The following is a 15,630-nucleotide window of genomic DNA, read 5'->3' as shown; positions in this document are numbered from 1 at the left end:
TAATATTTCATGATTTCACATTTTATCATTCAATTTATCATTAGTTCAATCTAATCTCAACGTACCTGTCTCTACGTCCTGGGTGTAGAAATGCAGGGTGTCGGTGATTTCGGTGACATATACTGGTCTGTAGTTGGCCACGCGTTCCTTCTCCTCTGATAGATGCACAACCTCCTCGACTGGTTTCTCCTCATAGTTGGCCCAGATCTACAACACACACAAAGAACAGGTCAGTAACTTCAACAAATACCAGAATGCTGCAATATAAACATGGTGCTGAGATACTTTTGTTTATTCTTCCAACAGTTTGAGAAAAAGAAAAATACATACATTATGGAGAATAGATGGCTTGATACTTCATTAGTTTGAGTCATGCTCCAATTACCAAATGGTTTGAATATTTTTTTTTACCATCCACTAGAAATATAACAGTGATTCAACCATTTTGCACTGCCGACTGATTTGGTCTCATATTTAAGAGAGAAGCAGAATACTGAGAGACCAGAATATTGTGCAGATAAACCAGGTTTTGGTGATGTATCACCTGAGCATCACAATCAAATCAACATTCAGATTGCAACATCCTTATTACTCATTATCTTGGGCCAAACTTAAACCCATGAAGCTACCAGCTTATATTACAGACTATTGTTTCTACCACAGCATTCTGAAACACCATGATGCTTCAGTTCAGAGGAGATTAAGTTCTTTCGTGACAGTCTTGAACAGAAAATAATGAATAATAACAGAAAAAGTAACACAGCAATCCACTAGTCTAACTTTCTCTACTGATCATTTGAAAGTAATAATGGTCGCCATAAACAACTCTGCACAATATTAGAGCCTGAATCGTATGCTAAATGCACCATGGATGCTGAAACACAGCGATGATTACAGCTTATGTTGGGCTCTCAAGAAACTGTCTTACAATTCAAAGTGTATGTTCTCTTAAAAGCTGAAAATTAAAAGATGAAACGATTTACAGGACAAATGATACACAGCAAGGCATGTGAGCATGAGCAGACAGAAATGGACCCAGCTCGTCCCCATGATTTCCAAGGACAGGGTCAGGGGTCACACTTTGCTTGTCCAGTTTGGCCCAAAGAGGATCCATGGGATTTAACCCAGTCAGGACATTCGTCTGACTCGTCGTGTGTGTGTGTGTGTGTGTGTGTGTGTGTGTGTGTGTGTGTGTGTGTGTGTGTGTGTGTGTGTGTGTGTGTGTGTGTGTGTGTGTGTGTGTGTGTGTGTACTTGTGGCTTATGAGGGCCAAACTGACTCTTTTCAGGTTTAAGTCCTGGGTTTGGGTTACTTAGTACTGATGAAAACATCACACGATCGAGAAAGAATGTAGTCAGTGAGGTTCCTCACAAGCATAGCAGTTCGTGTGTGTGTGTGTGTGTGTGTGTGTAAGCAGGTTACATCCTTTCTATGCTGCATCAAGGTTAGTTCTCTTTTGGCTCCCCAGGAGAAACAGAGGGCAAGAGGCTCATTAGGGAGAAGTGCTTTGCCTTGGGCCACATATCAAACTGCATGGATGTCAGTACGTGTGTGTGTGTGTGTGTGTGTGTGTGTGTGTGTGTGTGTGTGTGTGTGTGTGTGTGTGTGTGTGTGTGTGTGTGTGTGTGTGTGTGTGTGTGTGTGTGTGTGTGTGTGTGTTTACAAAGAGTAAGGGATGCGGCAGAAAGAGTGGGTGGTTGTTAAGACTGAATGCAGCCTGTTTGTATACAGCTTCAAGTACAGTAATAGTATTAAGCATGTGCATAAACACAAGACGGTCAGGATGAAAGCGAGCTAATCATCTCCCTGCAGATGAAACGCTGGTGAAGGGGAGAGAAGGAGATGTATAGGAGGAGACAGGGAGTAAAGATGGGCGGGGAACCCAAGAGTCAAAAAGTGCAACCGAGCTTCACGGTGCTCCAACTTCTTGTGCTGCAGCAGCAGCAGCAGCAGCAGCAGCAGCACAGCCTGTTACCATTCATTTCTCCAGGCTATTTGGGAAGTGTTTACTTTAAAAGGTTACATAAAGAGAAGGAAAAGAGGCAGACAGACTTTTTTAACAGTGCAGTGATATTAGCCAATTAGGTTCTGGCTAATTATTTAACTGCATGGTATCAACGAGCTAATTAGATTAGCTAGTTTTAATGTTGTCATTTTTTCACTCTGCTTTAGCTCATCTGCTGAGCTATGCTAGTGTTAAGGCTTAGTTAATCATACCCGAGGCTTTTTTTTTAATTTTTTTTAATATGCTGGCTCTTCAGCATGCTTATTAGATTATCATTTTACCTCATTGATGTGGTGATGTACAGTGTTGCAAGTTTTACAGGAGTGAAAGTGTGTGTGTGTGTGTGTGTGTGTACGTGTGTGTACGTTTGCTACAGAAACTACTGAAAGAAAGAAAATGTTTCCAACTGTTACCCATGAAACAAGCAACAGAAGAATTGAGTGCTGCTGCCCTGTCTAACCGCTAACAAAAGACAGGGTCATACTACCCAATTACATTTAATTATTCATCCCACAAATGCTACAGGAAAAAAAAGAGCTGGAGAAGGGAAGGGAAAAAGGAGGGAAGGAGGGAGGAAAGACAGCAGGTAGAAATTCTGGGGATTGAGGGCAGGCAAGGTTAATGAAGACTGAAAACACGGCCACGCTTCGTAAACCCCGAGATCAACCACGATATTTTTGTACGGCATTAGATAGCCATGTGCGTTATTAGCACACACATATACAGCCATTTGCACACATTATATGCACAGTCACAAATGCTGGAATACACATTGTGGGGTAATAAGCAGGCTTTCCACATTGCAATTGAGCTGACATGGCTTGGCTTTTAATCAAACCTGCAGCTCCACTTAGGGATGACAAAGATTAGAGTGTCACCATTCATTAGCCTGGTGGCCATCACTGTGGCACCTTTAGGATGGTAACAAGTGGGTGGGCTTATGGTGGGATTGGTAACCAAGCACACCCATGAGGCCTCCTGTTGACCTCTGGCTTTGTGTTGAGTATGGGTGTCACAGTAATAAGAGACAGGTACAAAGATTTTTGCCTCAAAAGGGAAAGTTCTCTATGAAGCTCTACATGTGCTGAAAACACAACAAAGCTGCTTAATTCCAGTTTAGAGGTTGTACAAATGCATGTAAAGTCAAAGAAAAGACAAAAAGAGGCAAACAAGTGTAGATGAACTCAAACAACACATTTGCATACAGATACAAAGAGGCAGGCGCTCTCTTGTCTCTCATTCAATCTGGAGGTTTTGAGGACAATGTAAACGTCCATTTTGCTCTCAACATGTTATGTACATATTGAGTTCTGACTTGGCAGATGGGGAATTGTAAGCTGCTGTGTATTAGTTCTCTGCGACAACCAACATAAGGGTTATTGTTTCATTTGAGTTGTCGACCAGCGTGCTTTTTCGCACTTCTAACATTTTGCCATCTTGTGTGGCAGGTTTCCATGGAAAATGACTGCTGCCTCTTCTTCTCTCTTTGAAGCTACATGTGTGAAACCGGGCTAACACCATGTCGACACGGGAGGCATGGCGTTAGCAGCATGCTAGCAGAGCAGCAGCAGCCGCTTCAGTGCTGCGTCTACATCTACACAGGATGCCTTTAGGCATAGCACTGAGTGTAGATCACCCAGATTTTGACGGTGCTCACAGTCCGACAAACAATCACTGTAGACATGTAAAATGGAAGGAAATAGAACTGAAGCATAAAAATATGTTGTGGGTCATGGTTAAGCTTTGTGTAGTCAGCTGGATTGATTACAATTCAACTTATACATCTGTGTTAAGAATGTTTCAATGAGTTTAAACAAAGAAGCTGTGGTTAATATTTAATGGCAATCGCTATGTGTAAGCTTTAACTCACTCACACACATTTCATACAAACGGTATCAGAGGAGACATCCACATTGTTGATTGTCTGTTGCTTATTTGTGGCCAAGACCTGCTAAAAGACTCCAGTGGTCAGTGTGATTACAGCAAGTTGAACACCGGATTTGCCTTGTCTCTGAGTGCACTATTAGAAACACTAAAGTCTAATCTCTTTTTAAAGTACAAATAAATGCACACACACACAGTCACAGTCACAGACACACACACACAGGCTGTGCCCAGGGCTGATGACCTTCCGTGAGCAGCCAACCATCCTGTTTGTTCCACTTGAATGCAGGTATGTGACTGCTGCTTCTGCTGCTGCTCTGCAACTGCAGCCAGACGCTAGAGCCACTAAGCTGCCAGAGACAATGAGAGAGGGTGTGAGAGAGAGAGAGAGGAAGAGAAGAGAGAGATAGAAAGATGGGGGAAAAGGAAAAAAGCGGCAGGCCATTAAGCTCGTGCTGAAAGGACAACAAGTCCTAATAATGGGGGCCAAACAGAGAGATGGCAGGTTAGGCTGACCTTCACAACTCCTCAATGACAAAACACACTTAGAGCCAAGTGAGTGACAAGTGATTCCAGTGGGGTAATGTGATGATGGGGCATGGTTGCAATATTGCTCCACATGGTGACTATCAGAGCCCACATGAAGAAGGCTGGCAGAAGTGCTCAAGCATGTGTGGTAGGGATTAGGACTGTTCCCATTTCCATTTTACAAAATCAGTTTTCTTTTCTTCTCCTCTAACTTTCATTCTCTTAATCTTCTACCCCCCTGATTCTTTGTCTATACATCAATAATCTTACAGTTTCAGTCAATCTTTATCATGTGATTGTTTTATATACATTTAATATAATAGAATATTTTAACATAAATAGATCAGTTAAAAGTTGAAATGTATTTTCTCTTTATAGAGATTATGACAAACTTTCTAAGACAGTTGAATTTTAACAGCCAAATTGGTTTTTGAAAGTGCCAAGTGAAACCTGGAAGCAAAATACCTAGCCCTGAAGAAATACCTGGTTATAGCCAAATTGTTGCAGCAATTTACTGGTGGTGAGTCTTAATTTCGCAGCCTGGCACACCAGATACCTTGCTGATGGACGAGTAGCTCTTCGGCAGTTGGTAAGTGCAGCTCTGCTTTGGGGAGCTAAGTGGTCTGCTGATTAGCTTTCTGCTCATTTCTCTGAATATTTCTAATTTGATGAAGAGCGCGGCAGCCTAGAGAGCCTAAGCATCGGTGCTACATTCATAGATTCACACATACAAGCACAGGTGGATGAATACACAGACAGATGGATGACTGAACCCACACTAGTGCCAGAACGAGGGGGTGAGGGCTGGTCTGAACACTGATTAAAGGTGGCAGTGTGTCAATTCTTGTGGTGTGTGTGTGTGTATGGTCTGTTGAGAGCATTAAAAAATATATATATTTTTTTTTTAAAGAAATTCACCATTTCTACCAAAAGTGCACTTTGTTAGCAGGCAAGAGCTGCATTGTTTCAGTTAAAGTGGCCACAAAAACACAAATATAGGATTACAGGCTTTGTTTAAAAGCTGTTGGGAGAAAAATGTGTAAAACTGTTGAATAGTAAACAGATTCTCACCTCCAATAATCAAATACTGAGGTTCAAATGCAAGTTTGAACTGAATCTCTACAAAACGTGTTTGATTTTTATTCCATGGCAGCAATAATGCTACCCTCCTTTTATGATTAGCATGACATACTCAGTACTTCTTGACAAGAACATCATGAGCACTACACTAACTACAGTCAATCTTCACAATTTGTTATTAACCTGTCTTCACACACTACGCGCGCACACACACACACACATATATATATAAAGCACTTGACAGCTGCGGTACGCATATGTCGCTGTCCTCTGATTCAAACACACCTCAGTGGACAAGGTTGCTCTGCTCTCACAACCCGTGACAAACTTGTGTAGGTCTGAAACAATGCAGCTGTCACAAACTAGCTGAAGCACAGAGTGATACGAGCACGATACTGCAGAGTGGTCTCTCGTCTTACATGGGAACTTACATAGCTCCATTGTTCATTTATTACCCAATCAAACTTGGAGAACAATTGAAATCAATAGGAGCGTGTTATTCATAAGAGTTCACTTTGTAAATCAATTTAGCCCCTATTATATCCCTGATGAATCCCCTTTAGAGAGAATGCTTCATTAATTCAATCGAGGGCACGTTTTTCTCTTTCAGTCTTTCCATGCTCACTTGTGGCCTTTTCTTTTTTTAGATGTTAACATCAAAAGGCTGTAAGCTACACATAAGAAAAGCACCACATTTATTTATGATTCATTTTATCCTGTTTAGAAGATAGGTGAGTGAGCTTTAATCATACAACTAAACAAGAAATGCTATCAAAGGGGAGTGCTGGAGATTCTGTAAAGGATAAATATAAAAATGAAGCACATTCTAGTGCAAAAACCTCACCAAAAGATGCTGCCTTATTACACTGCATTACTGCACTACATTTGTTTAATATTCCGAATCTACTCCATGATATGATGTACAAAAGTTTTCGCTGCAGATTAAAAATAAACTCTAGAGAATTTGATTGGCATATAAAGTGAGAAAGAGCTCATTAGAAATCTGCATCGGTGTCACATTAATGATCGGGAAAGGTTGGAGTGGTAGAGAGGTGGACGACCCTGGATTTCCTGTAGCTCGATGATGTTGTCTGTATTGACGAAGCCATTAGGGGCGGAGAATGATCAACAAGACGGACATTTGCTTCACTCAGACGCATTCTGCCACATCGTGGCTGAGTCGTGAAACCAAACATCATTCTCCATGTTTGAGGTGGGAAGCAGGTAACGTGAGTAGGGGGTTACTTAATCATGTTATCGCAGCCAAACAAAGCTAAGAAACATAAGAATATGTGTTCTCCTATCAGAGTCAAAACACTACGAGTTCTCAAGCTATAAAGAACAACTAAAAAAACAAAACAAAACTAATTGATAGTCCATTGTATAAACAGGAAATAACAATAAGAAATTCATTCTAGGATCCTTTGAGTGGAGCAGCTTGTTATTTTGTTGTTGTTATAATAAAAGATGCTAACAATGATATGCCACCCCTGATAAACAGGTGAAAAGTTAATGGCTGATGAATGGCCGTATTTATAAATCCAGGTAGCGCTGATTTACTAAGTGCAATGTTACAAGGGGATATTCTCCATGTGGCCATTTCAATAAAAACACAAAGTGGTGAAAATGGCCTCTCTTTCTTCCTATTTGTTGCTAAGTGCAAATGTTCCTTTTACAACTCTGGCTTTTAAACCATTAAGACTCAATGCCAATAACTGATATGTGTTCCTACGTCAATCCTAGGAACTGATAAATATAAAAAAAAAAAAAAAAACACAGGTTGATTGACTGACAGGCGGGCTATCAGGCCCCCCACTTTGATTTATCAACTGTTCATTTGGTACAATGATCACAATGTACTGTATGTGACACAACAAGCCCACAGCCAGTTCCTTTTTTTTTTTTTTTTTTTTTTTTTTTTTTTTTTGACAACCTCCATTTCAAATGGAGTAAGTGCAAAAACGTTGTCACCAATCTTGACTGAACAGTGAATTTAGTGACAGGTGTCAGGGTGGCCCACTTGCTCTTGTACACTAAAAAGAAAAGACATTAACCCAATGCAGCCCCTGTAAGGCCTGCCTCCAAGGTTAAGAGGGGGTTATTGATGGCACATTAACCTGGATGGCTCACCTTGTCGTGGTGGGCCAACTAAGAGGGGCGGCTGTGGTAGCAAGAAAAAAAAAAAACTGATTTACCGAATGAGGGACAAGCTTCCTTGTCAGTCCTTCCCTGCTGTCCTCATATTCAGATATAATGCATGGCAGCCTTGCATCATAAAACATCCATACTAGGAAAAGCACACATGTATGTGTGCAAACGCACAGTTGTGGCCTTGGAAAGAATTGGTCCAGGTTGAGCTACAATGTCGTAGCAGCATCATTTTTGCCACAATGGGCTAATACAATATGACTGCTTATGGGCCTGCAAGGCCAAACACATGGACACGGTAACAAAACATGTCAGCTGCACACAGGCCTATTTGACAAGCTGTAAAAACTGAAATCACACAACACCAGTATATCATACTTGATATAGAGGCAATTGCTTTAACGCATCAAACACACAAAGCAATTCTTTCTCATGACAGATTTTAACCATATAAAACTGCACATATTTGAATAGCACTTAGATTTATAATCAACTTTATAAGCAGCAAGAAAAAAATCAACAATTTATAGTTTTGTATGGATAGTTTTTCACTAGAAAAACAGAAAACAACAATGCTGAACTCCATGCAAGGTTTCTGACATTTAAAAAAAACATATATATTTACAAGAGAGGGAGTATGTACAAAGAAGACAAATCCTCAAGTCTGAGGATTTGAGACATTGCCTCTAGCTAAGCTTCAACAGTGATCAATAAAATCTGTAAATCTATCACATATTTGACTGCTTGCCAATGGAGAGAGGTCAAAATAGAGGTTATATGGTTTCTTGGTCTGCTGCCAGTTAAGATAGTAGCTGCAGCATTCTAAAAAGATCGAGACAGGTTTTGTACCAAGAAGAAAAAAGTATAGAGTATAGAGTATAACAGTATTCTGATATATTGTACTGAATTCAAATAAAGAAACAACTGTTTAAGCCAAGGGGTTGATACATTACAAAGACAGTACAAACCTTAAGAGATACAGGCCTAAGACAGATCTAGGTTCAAACTGAGGCTACAGGGAGTGTGGATTTCAACACTTGGCTTCACTGTCCACCACTGGAACCCAATCAATCCTAATCTGCTTAAATAAGAATATTAGAAAATAGGTGTCCACTTCCACGTCCCAAGCCAAACCACACTGAGGGGAGAGAGGGAAAGCAGGAGACGGATGGAGGGATGAGTCTCTCGGATGTGGTTACTTAGCAGATAAATTATGCATTAAAACTGCACAGGTGGCGCGGGACAAGTTTTTTTAGGTGAAGGGAGGGAGCTGAGCAGCTGGGGAATTCATAACAGAAATGGGAGAGCAAGCGAAGGAGTGAGGGAGAGGGAGAGAGAAAGAGTTACTTCCTAGCTTCATATCACAGCCAACAGATGTTCTCCCATCAAAGAGGCGGCAGGCAGGCGGCGAGGCTACTCAACCCCGGCTTACATGGCGAATATGACCCCCCCCCCCTTATGCTGCCACACACACACACACACACACACACACACACGACAGTCAAGGGCTTGAAAATGACCTGAGGCTATTGTGGTAGCAACTTGTTACACTTTTTAAATTGACAGAAATTGATCCACTTAGACATGTGTGTGTTGGGGTAGGGGGTGGGAGCAGGTCTGTCGGCCCGCTGACACTAGTACTATTAGCAACAAGCACTAACTTACACCTGACAGAGACTGGTGGTGTGCGTGTGTGTGTGAGAACTGAAGGGGGGGGCATGGTGTTACCATGGAAACAGGACATGTGGGTGCATATGTAATCGGGGCGATCCGTGCACACACAAACCTACACCTGTTCCTCCGTCCTCATGGGCACCACCCTATTCAGGTGGTATGGAAAAGCAGACGGCAGAGAGTATGAACCTGGCATTGCGCACACACACACACAAAACCACACACATGGTCCCTAGAGACAGTCACTCCTGCATATGGAGCCTTATGGCAAGTGGGTGTTTTCTGTTTTTGTTTTTTTCTTTTTTTTTTTTTTTTAACTGGAAGATTGAGTGTGTATCTGTGGTCATTAAAAGATGATCAAGCTAAGCGAGATGTCGTCAGAGCAAAACAAAAGCAGTGCTGGGGAATAAGCATGCAATTAAAGCCCACCAGCTGCAAGGGCACATGATATAGTCACTCAGTCTCCAAATGGCATAGACAGAGAGGAAGAAGAAAATAGACAGAAAAGAGGGAGAGAGGCAAAAATAATTAAGTGCAGGCCAAGACAAACACTTTGTCTGATTGTGTATCATGATAACCTTGATAAAAAATGAGGTGCTGCTACAAGGAGAGATGAGGAGCTGTACAGAGGGACACTTATTTAGAGGTTTGCTTGATTTGTGTTTGATTACCATGTTTGTTTCTCCTCTGCTGATTTTGCATTTGTATGTGTGATCTGCCTGATGACTTCCCGTTCTTACTGTCCCTGTTGTTTGTTCTGTGTTGATTCCAGCCTTTCTTATGACCTTGATGCCAAATGGGTGAAGTTCTGTCTCTGTGCAAACACGCCCACCCGGCTAAACACCATGCAGGATGAAAGTGGGCTGAAATTAAGAATGAATGCACACCATTTTAGCCCACCCCCTGTCCCTTCTGCTCTCTGCTGTTCCTTTCATCCTTCCTCTATAAGATATGTTTATCAACTCAAGTGGATTATTGTCCATGAGAGCTCTGTCTGATCACTGGAAATTGTATAAGAGGAAGAGAAAGGGAAAAGAAAAGAGCTGGTATAAAGTAGAGTGATTAAGGAATAGGACTACCTCAATTTTACAATGTATAAGTATGCAATTAAAAGGCAATTAATCAACTTTTTAATTAACAGGCTAGTCTGTCCCAGGTTGCCACGGTGTTACCATGACGACCGATTTTCCAGGGGGTGGTATCTCTCCTCTCTTTCTCTGTGGAGGACTCCTGATCACACCTTCCACTCCCTCTCCTCTTTTCATTTAAAAAGAGGAAAAATAATAGAGGTATGAGAAGGCGGGAGCAACGGAGGGAGGGAAGCAGAGCTGGTGGGGATTAAGGGAATGGGAGAGATGCAGGATAGCAGAGAGTGGCAGAGTGACAGAGAGGTTAATATGGATCTGGTCGTGGTGAGGCACAGAGATGGAAAGCGAAAACAGGAGGGAGATCTGGAAGGAAAAGAGGGAAACAGAGGAAGAGGAGGTGGGGAGGACTGAGGGGAGAAAAAGATGGCAATATTATCACATCAGAGGTAAAGCCCCTTGATGTCTCCGAATCGCTTCCCGCATCTCACAATTTGTAACATGATTCAAAGGTCTGGCGTTTGCTCGTGTGAATAGCTTCTGTCCCAGTGTGAGGAACAGCTCAGCTAATCGGCATCTTTGTAGGTGGGACTAAGGTTGGCATCTACGTGAGCCAGAGCACAAAGGCAAACTAATAATGTGACAAAGGAATGAAGTCAACACAGCTATAGCAACCATGGACATTTATTCAGAATCTGTTTTTGTCAGGTCATCCCATCAGGCACTTAGGAGATGGTTCAGAAGGATCCAAAGCTTAATTCTTCTATTGTATTAATGGAGGTGGGGAAAAGAAGCTGATTGTTTTGGCCTGCAGTGCGCCACAGCAGTAGAATGGTAAATGGATTCATAGGCAGTGTCCACATGGTAATTTGAAACTTATTTGCAAATAATTTGATATTTATTGTTGATATAGATTGTTGAAAGTGTCAATTGACTAAACAATTGCATAGTCAAATGCTGTGTCAAAACACATTGAACCATGCAAAATGCTTTAGTGAGACCCATACTTAGACATAGAGGAAAGTAGCAGAAATAAGCAGGATGGGCAGGTTAAAAAGACTAAATATAAGGGAAATGTGGGGAAAAAAAGACAAACAAATGGAGAAAAAGAGAGGGGCTGAAGGGAGGCTAGTACAAGAGCAGGAATCGGAAACGCAGAGATGACGAGAGCCTGTTTATGTAACCGTCTCTCCCTGAGGCATGAGAGAGAGAGGACGGGAGAGACTCTGTAAAATGCACAAAAACACAGTCCCAAAACTAACAGAGTGGTCCCATTCTCTAGATTTAGAGTGTTTTCTGCAGGCTAGCCAGCCAGGAGACTGAGCAGAATAAAAGTGGACTGACCTAAATTACAATGGAATGCTTAAGAAGTCATCAAAAACTCTCTCAAACCTGGATCCTTAAAAAAATAAAAACAAAAGTGTCATGTTGGCGAAAAAAGAAGCAACAGAGAAACAGAGTTTCATATAGCTCACCAGTCCAGTTAATAAAACCTTCCACTATCTCTTAGTTTGACTGATGAGGAGGAGCAAGCTAGCCACGCCAGTCAAGGATAAATACACACAATGTAAAGGATGCAGAATACTTGTGCGGCAATATACATGCTCTCATCGCTTTAGGTGTAAATGTTTAAAGGTTAGATTAATTGAATAAGAAAGAAATTGTCAGAAATTTCAAACATTTATTTTATAAACCTGTGGATGGGGAATGCAAACGAAACGGTTATGCTAACTGTCCCTCTGAATACAATGATCATCAACCATGACAGCATAACTCACAAACAATCCAGTCTGTCAATCTTCAAAGCAATACAGCAATCCTTCAAATCCTACATCACTCCCTGCTTCATTGTTTTCATCCATCTGTTCCTCTTCCCGCATGTCACCGTACTCCAAGGTTGACAGCCCATGAAAAAGGACCCATCAATTTTCTATTAAGGGCTAGCATTTTCTTAAGGTCTAAAAAAACAAGCTGAATGCCTTACTGCAAACCAACAATGACAATCTGCAGTGCATTGGCATTTTATAACTCAAGTGGGGTCACGAGAACATATTTTATTTTGTAGGACAGTGTGACGATCCATGAGATTTTTATTTCATGACTGTGAGAGGCCACCAAAGACACTAAAATATTAACCTCACAGAAAAAAACTTGAGCTGACAGGTACTGCCCTCTATAGTTGGCAGAAATGTGGCTCATATCATCCATGGGCTGGAGGAGCATGACACACAAACAGAAAACACAAACAGAAAACCGCAAGAACAAGAACGTGGGGTCACACACACAGTAGCTAGCCACTGTCACCCAGTGAGCACTTCCAGTGTCTGCTCTATCAAAGATCCATTCTAAGACAAATGAGCTGCAGGAAAAAGTGCCTCATTCAGAGGCACGGCAAGGACCCAGACTTTTTTTTTGGGTGCTCTTGTAAGAAATTGCACTTTGAACAAGTGCCTTTAGAAAGACCAGAGGACAGCAGGAGGGGAAAAAAAATTGCATCAATGAATCAATGCACTTTGCATTTTCCTCACAGTGAGAAAGCATCAGAGAGCATGTGAGTTGAGGGGAGAATAATAAATTGAATGCCTAATTCGGGGTTTAGATTGGGAAAGTGTAAAGAGAAGGAAAGGAATAAGGGAGCCAGGGAGAGAAAGAGTTTGAATTAAAAACGAGATGATGGGAAAGGAGAAAGACGAGAGAGAAATTCTGTAGGTACCGAGGCAAGAGCGAATGAATGACAAGAACAGTAAAGGAGTTGAAGAGGGGGAAAAGTGAGAGAAAGCAGAAGAATGAAAGGCAGTGGGGGAGCTGTCATAAGGCAAATAAAGGGGAAGAATAAGCAAATGCATTTAGGAGTGGAACTGGCTGCTCTGTGTCTGTGAGCAGGTAATAAAGAGAACTGATGAGGCGTTAGCATCCACACTGGCTCTAAGCTCCCCATCCTGTCTACAAGCAGAGTTGCCTGATCTGCTTCAACCAAGGCAAGGCTAGAAGAACCCGTGTTTATCTGCAACCACAGCAGCAGTTACAATAACAATTATTATAATAATACAAATCCAGAAAGGTCAGAGATGTCAAATGCAACGATCTCATGTCAAAGCCCTTTTAGGTGACAGGGAAAAGTCAAGGAGGTCTGATTGTAATGCCTTTGAACTAATAAAAAACACAACTCATTAAATGGGGAAAGGTTTGAAGATCCCAACCAGCAGAGAGCGCATTTAAATGGTGCCCTCAAGAAACAAATATTTAGCATTTCATTAGACAGCAGAGAAAAGCAGGGGAAGCAGGGAGGGGTTTTTCACTGCCGACCCATATTAAATGGAGTTAAGTGTGGCTCCGAGCAGGGGCCCTAAAAAATGTCAAAGTGTGTGTAAATGACTATAACTTACGTGTCTTATTTTTAGTGCAAACACAGATAGGCCACACTGTTTTCCATCTTTCCCTGATTTAACAAGGACGATTAGAGAGGACACCTGAAGCAGGGAAGAAAGGAGGGGACTAAATGTTTTCACAGCATCTGCTTGATGACTCCAAAAATACATAAATGTCAGTTGTCCGCGGGGGAAAATGTCATCACTGCTTCTACCCATAATGGATTTTCACATGAATGGTGTGGTCAATACATCTTAGTAAGGATGTCTGCACGAATTGCTGCAAGGACACGGGAAGGTCACCAGTACAAGCTCATTGAAGTAATTCCACCAATTAAATTCTTTAAAGCTTTAAAAGTGTTTTAAGACAATGTCAGCTAAATGTGTTTTTAAAAGAATAAACAGGAAAATGTGCCTTGAGGTAAACACTTAAAAGGGTATTCTTCAAGGAGAAGTGGTTTCAAATAAATTTCTACGGCGTTATGATAACATTTAAGTAAACACCCATAACGCTGCATCAATTAACGGCCACTATAACCTTTGCTGCAACTGACTAATCAAAGCTCTGCAGTCTGAGGTCAAATATGCCCGTGTTAAAATTCAAGGCTTGCTGCCTGTATTCGATGCACTCATTCTAGTGGAGGTAGGAAGCAGTCAGCCACAACCAGTCCTCAGCAAACCAAGTGGAAAAGTGTCTCCTTACAGTGTCCCAGGAGGGACAAAGCAGAAAAAAAAGGAGAACAAATAATCCGCTAGCCCAACTCCAGTCAATGTCCTTCACACTCACTTTCATCAGCATAGATGGGGGAGGAATTGGGGCAGAGGAGGAGAGAGGAAAAAAAGGAGGGAAGCCCCAAGATATAAGAGGCATGGGATGGAGAAAGGCAGGCAGGCAGACCTAGGGGTTTGTGTTTTTCTATTGCGGGTGGCGTAGCTGAGCATGTGTTAATCAGCCATAATGCAACACACTATGTCATATCACATCATGTTCTCTGCCAGTGTTTCACCTCCTCTCACTCTTTTCAGCCCTCTCTCCTCCCGTGGCCTCAGCCCTTCATCCCGAGAGCAGAGTGAAGGGGTGGGGTGGAGGGAGTTCACAGCAGGGTGGGGGGTGGGTGTTTGGAGGGACTGCCTGAGTTATTTCTGCACTGATGAACTCGGAGGCAGCCGCAAACCTGCCCCTGAGGACCTCTGCTAAGAGCCCGCAAGAATCCTGTGCATGACTGGAGAAGGGAAAGCACAAGGCCAAGGACATACAGACAAATGCATATAACACATGCACAAGATCATATACATAATAATAAACATGCACACTCAAAACGATGACACATGGACAGTGAGGACCATATGCACACTGCTGCAATGGAAAAGCAGTCCAAGTACACAAAGTACACACACACACACACACACACACACAGAAAATGCTGCACTAAACAAAAAGGCCTACTTCCTGTTTATATGCTTCATCAAGTAGAATATTTCATCTGAGCGTGTGTGTTCCTCAGGATTGTCCTGATGTCCTTGTGGCCGGATGCATTTTTCAGATGACATTTTCAAAGTCAGCGTGTAATCCTGTAACTCGTATAACTGTATAATTCAGCATGCAGAAGGTGAGACTGCTGAGACGGACTTACTTCATTGAGTGCGTCTTAATAGTTTTTAGTGTCTTGCTCATCAAAGCTAGTTTGCATGTGTCAATTTGCTGGTGACCGCCACGTGCACGGCTGCATCGCCTGTGTGTGCCAGGGAGGTAAAGATAAAGATGGAAAGAATGTTTGCATGTTTGTTCACAAGACTGAGAGTGGAGCTGACAGACTGCTGAATTTGCAGCTCCGAACTGGGGAAAAGGAGGATGAAG

General features: G+C 42.0%; 1 protein-coding gene across 1 annotated transcript in view; it reads right to left on the bottom strand.

Annotated features, from left to right (window-relative positions):
• The window catches only part of snd1 (staphylococcal nuclease and tudor domain containing 1), a 165,927-nt gene that overhangs the window by 38,610 nt on the left and 111,687 nt on the right, over positions 1 to 15,630 (bottom strand). Inside the window, exon 18 of the mRNA XM_071502501.1 lies at positions 66 to 207. Within this exon, the coding sequence (XP_071358602.1) occupies positions 66 to 207 (142 nt within the window). The remainder of the gene's footprint in view (positions 1 to 65; positions 208 to 15,630) is intronic.

Source organism: Trachinotus anak, unplaced genomic scaffold, assembly GCF_046630095.1.
Source record: "Trachinotus anak isolate AG129_WGS33_773 ecotype Australia unplaced genomic scaffold, CSIRO_AGI_Tana_v1 ptg000018l, whole genome shotgun sequence".
Classification (NCBI taxonomy): domain Eukaryota; kingdom Metazoa; phylum Chordata; class Actinopteri; order Carangiformes; family Carangidae; genus Trachinotus; species Trachinotus anak.
This window is presented reverse-complemented; position numbering and strand designations above follow the sequence as displayed.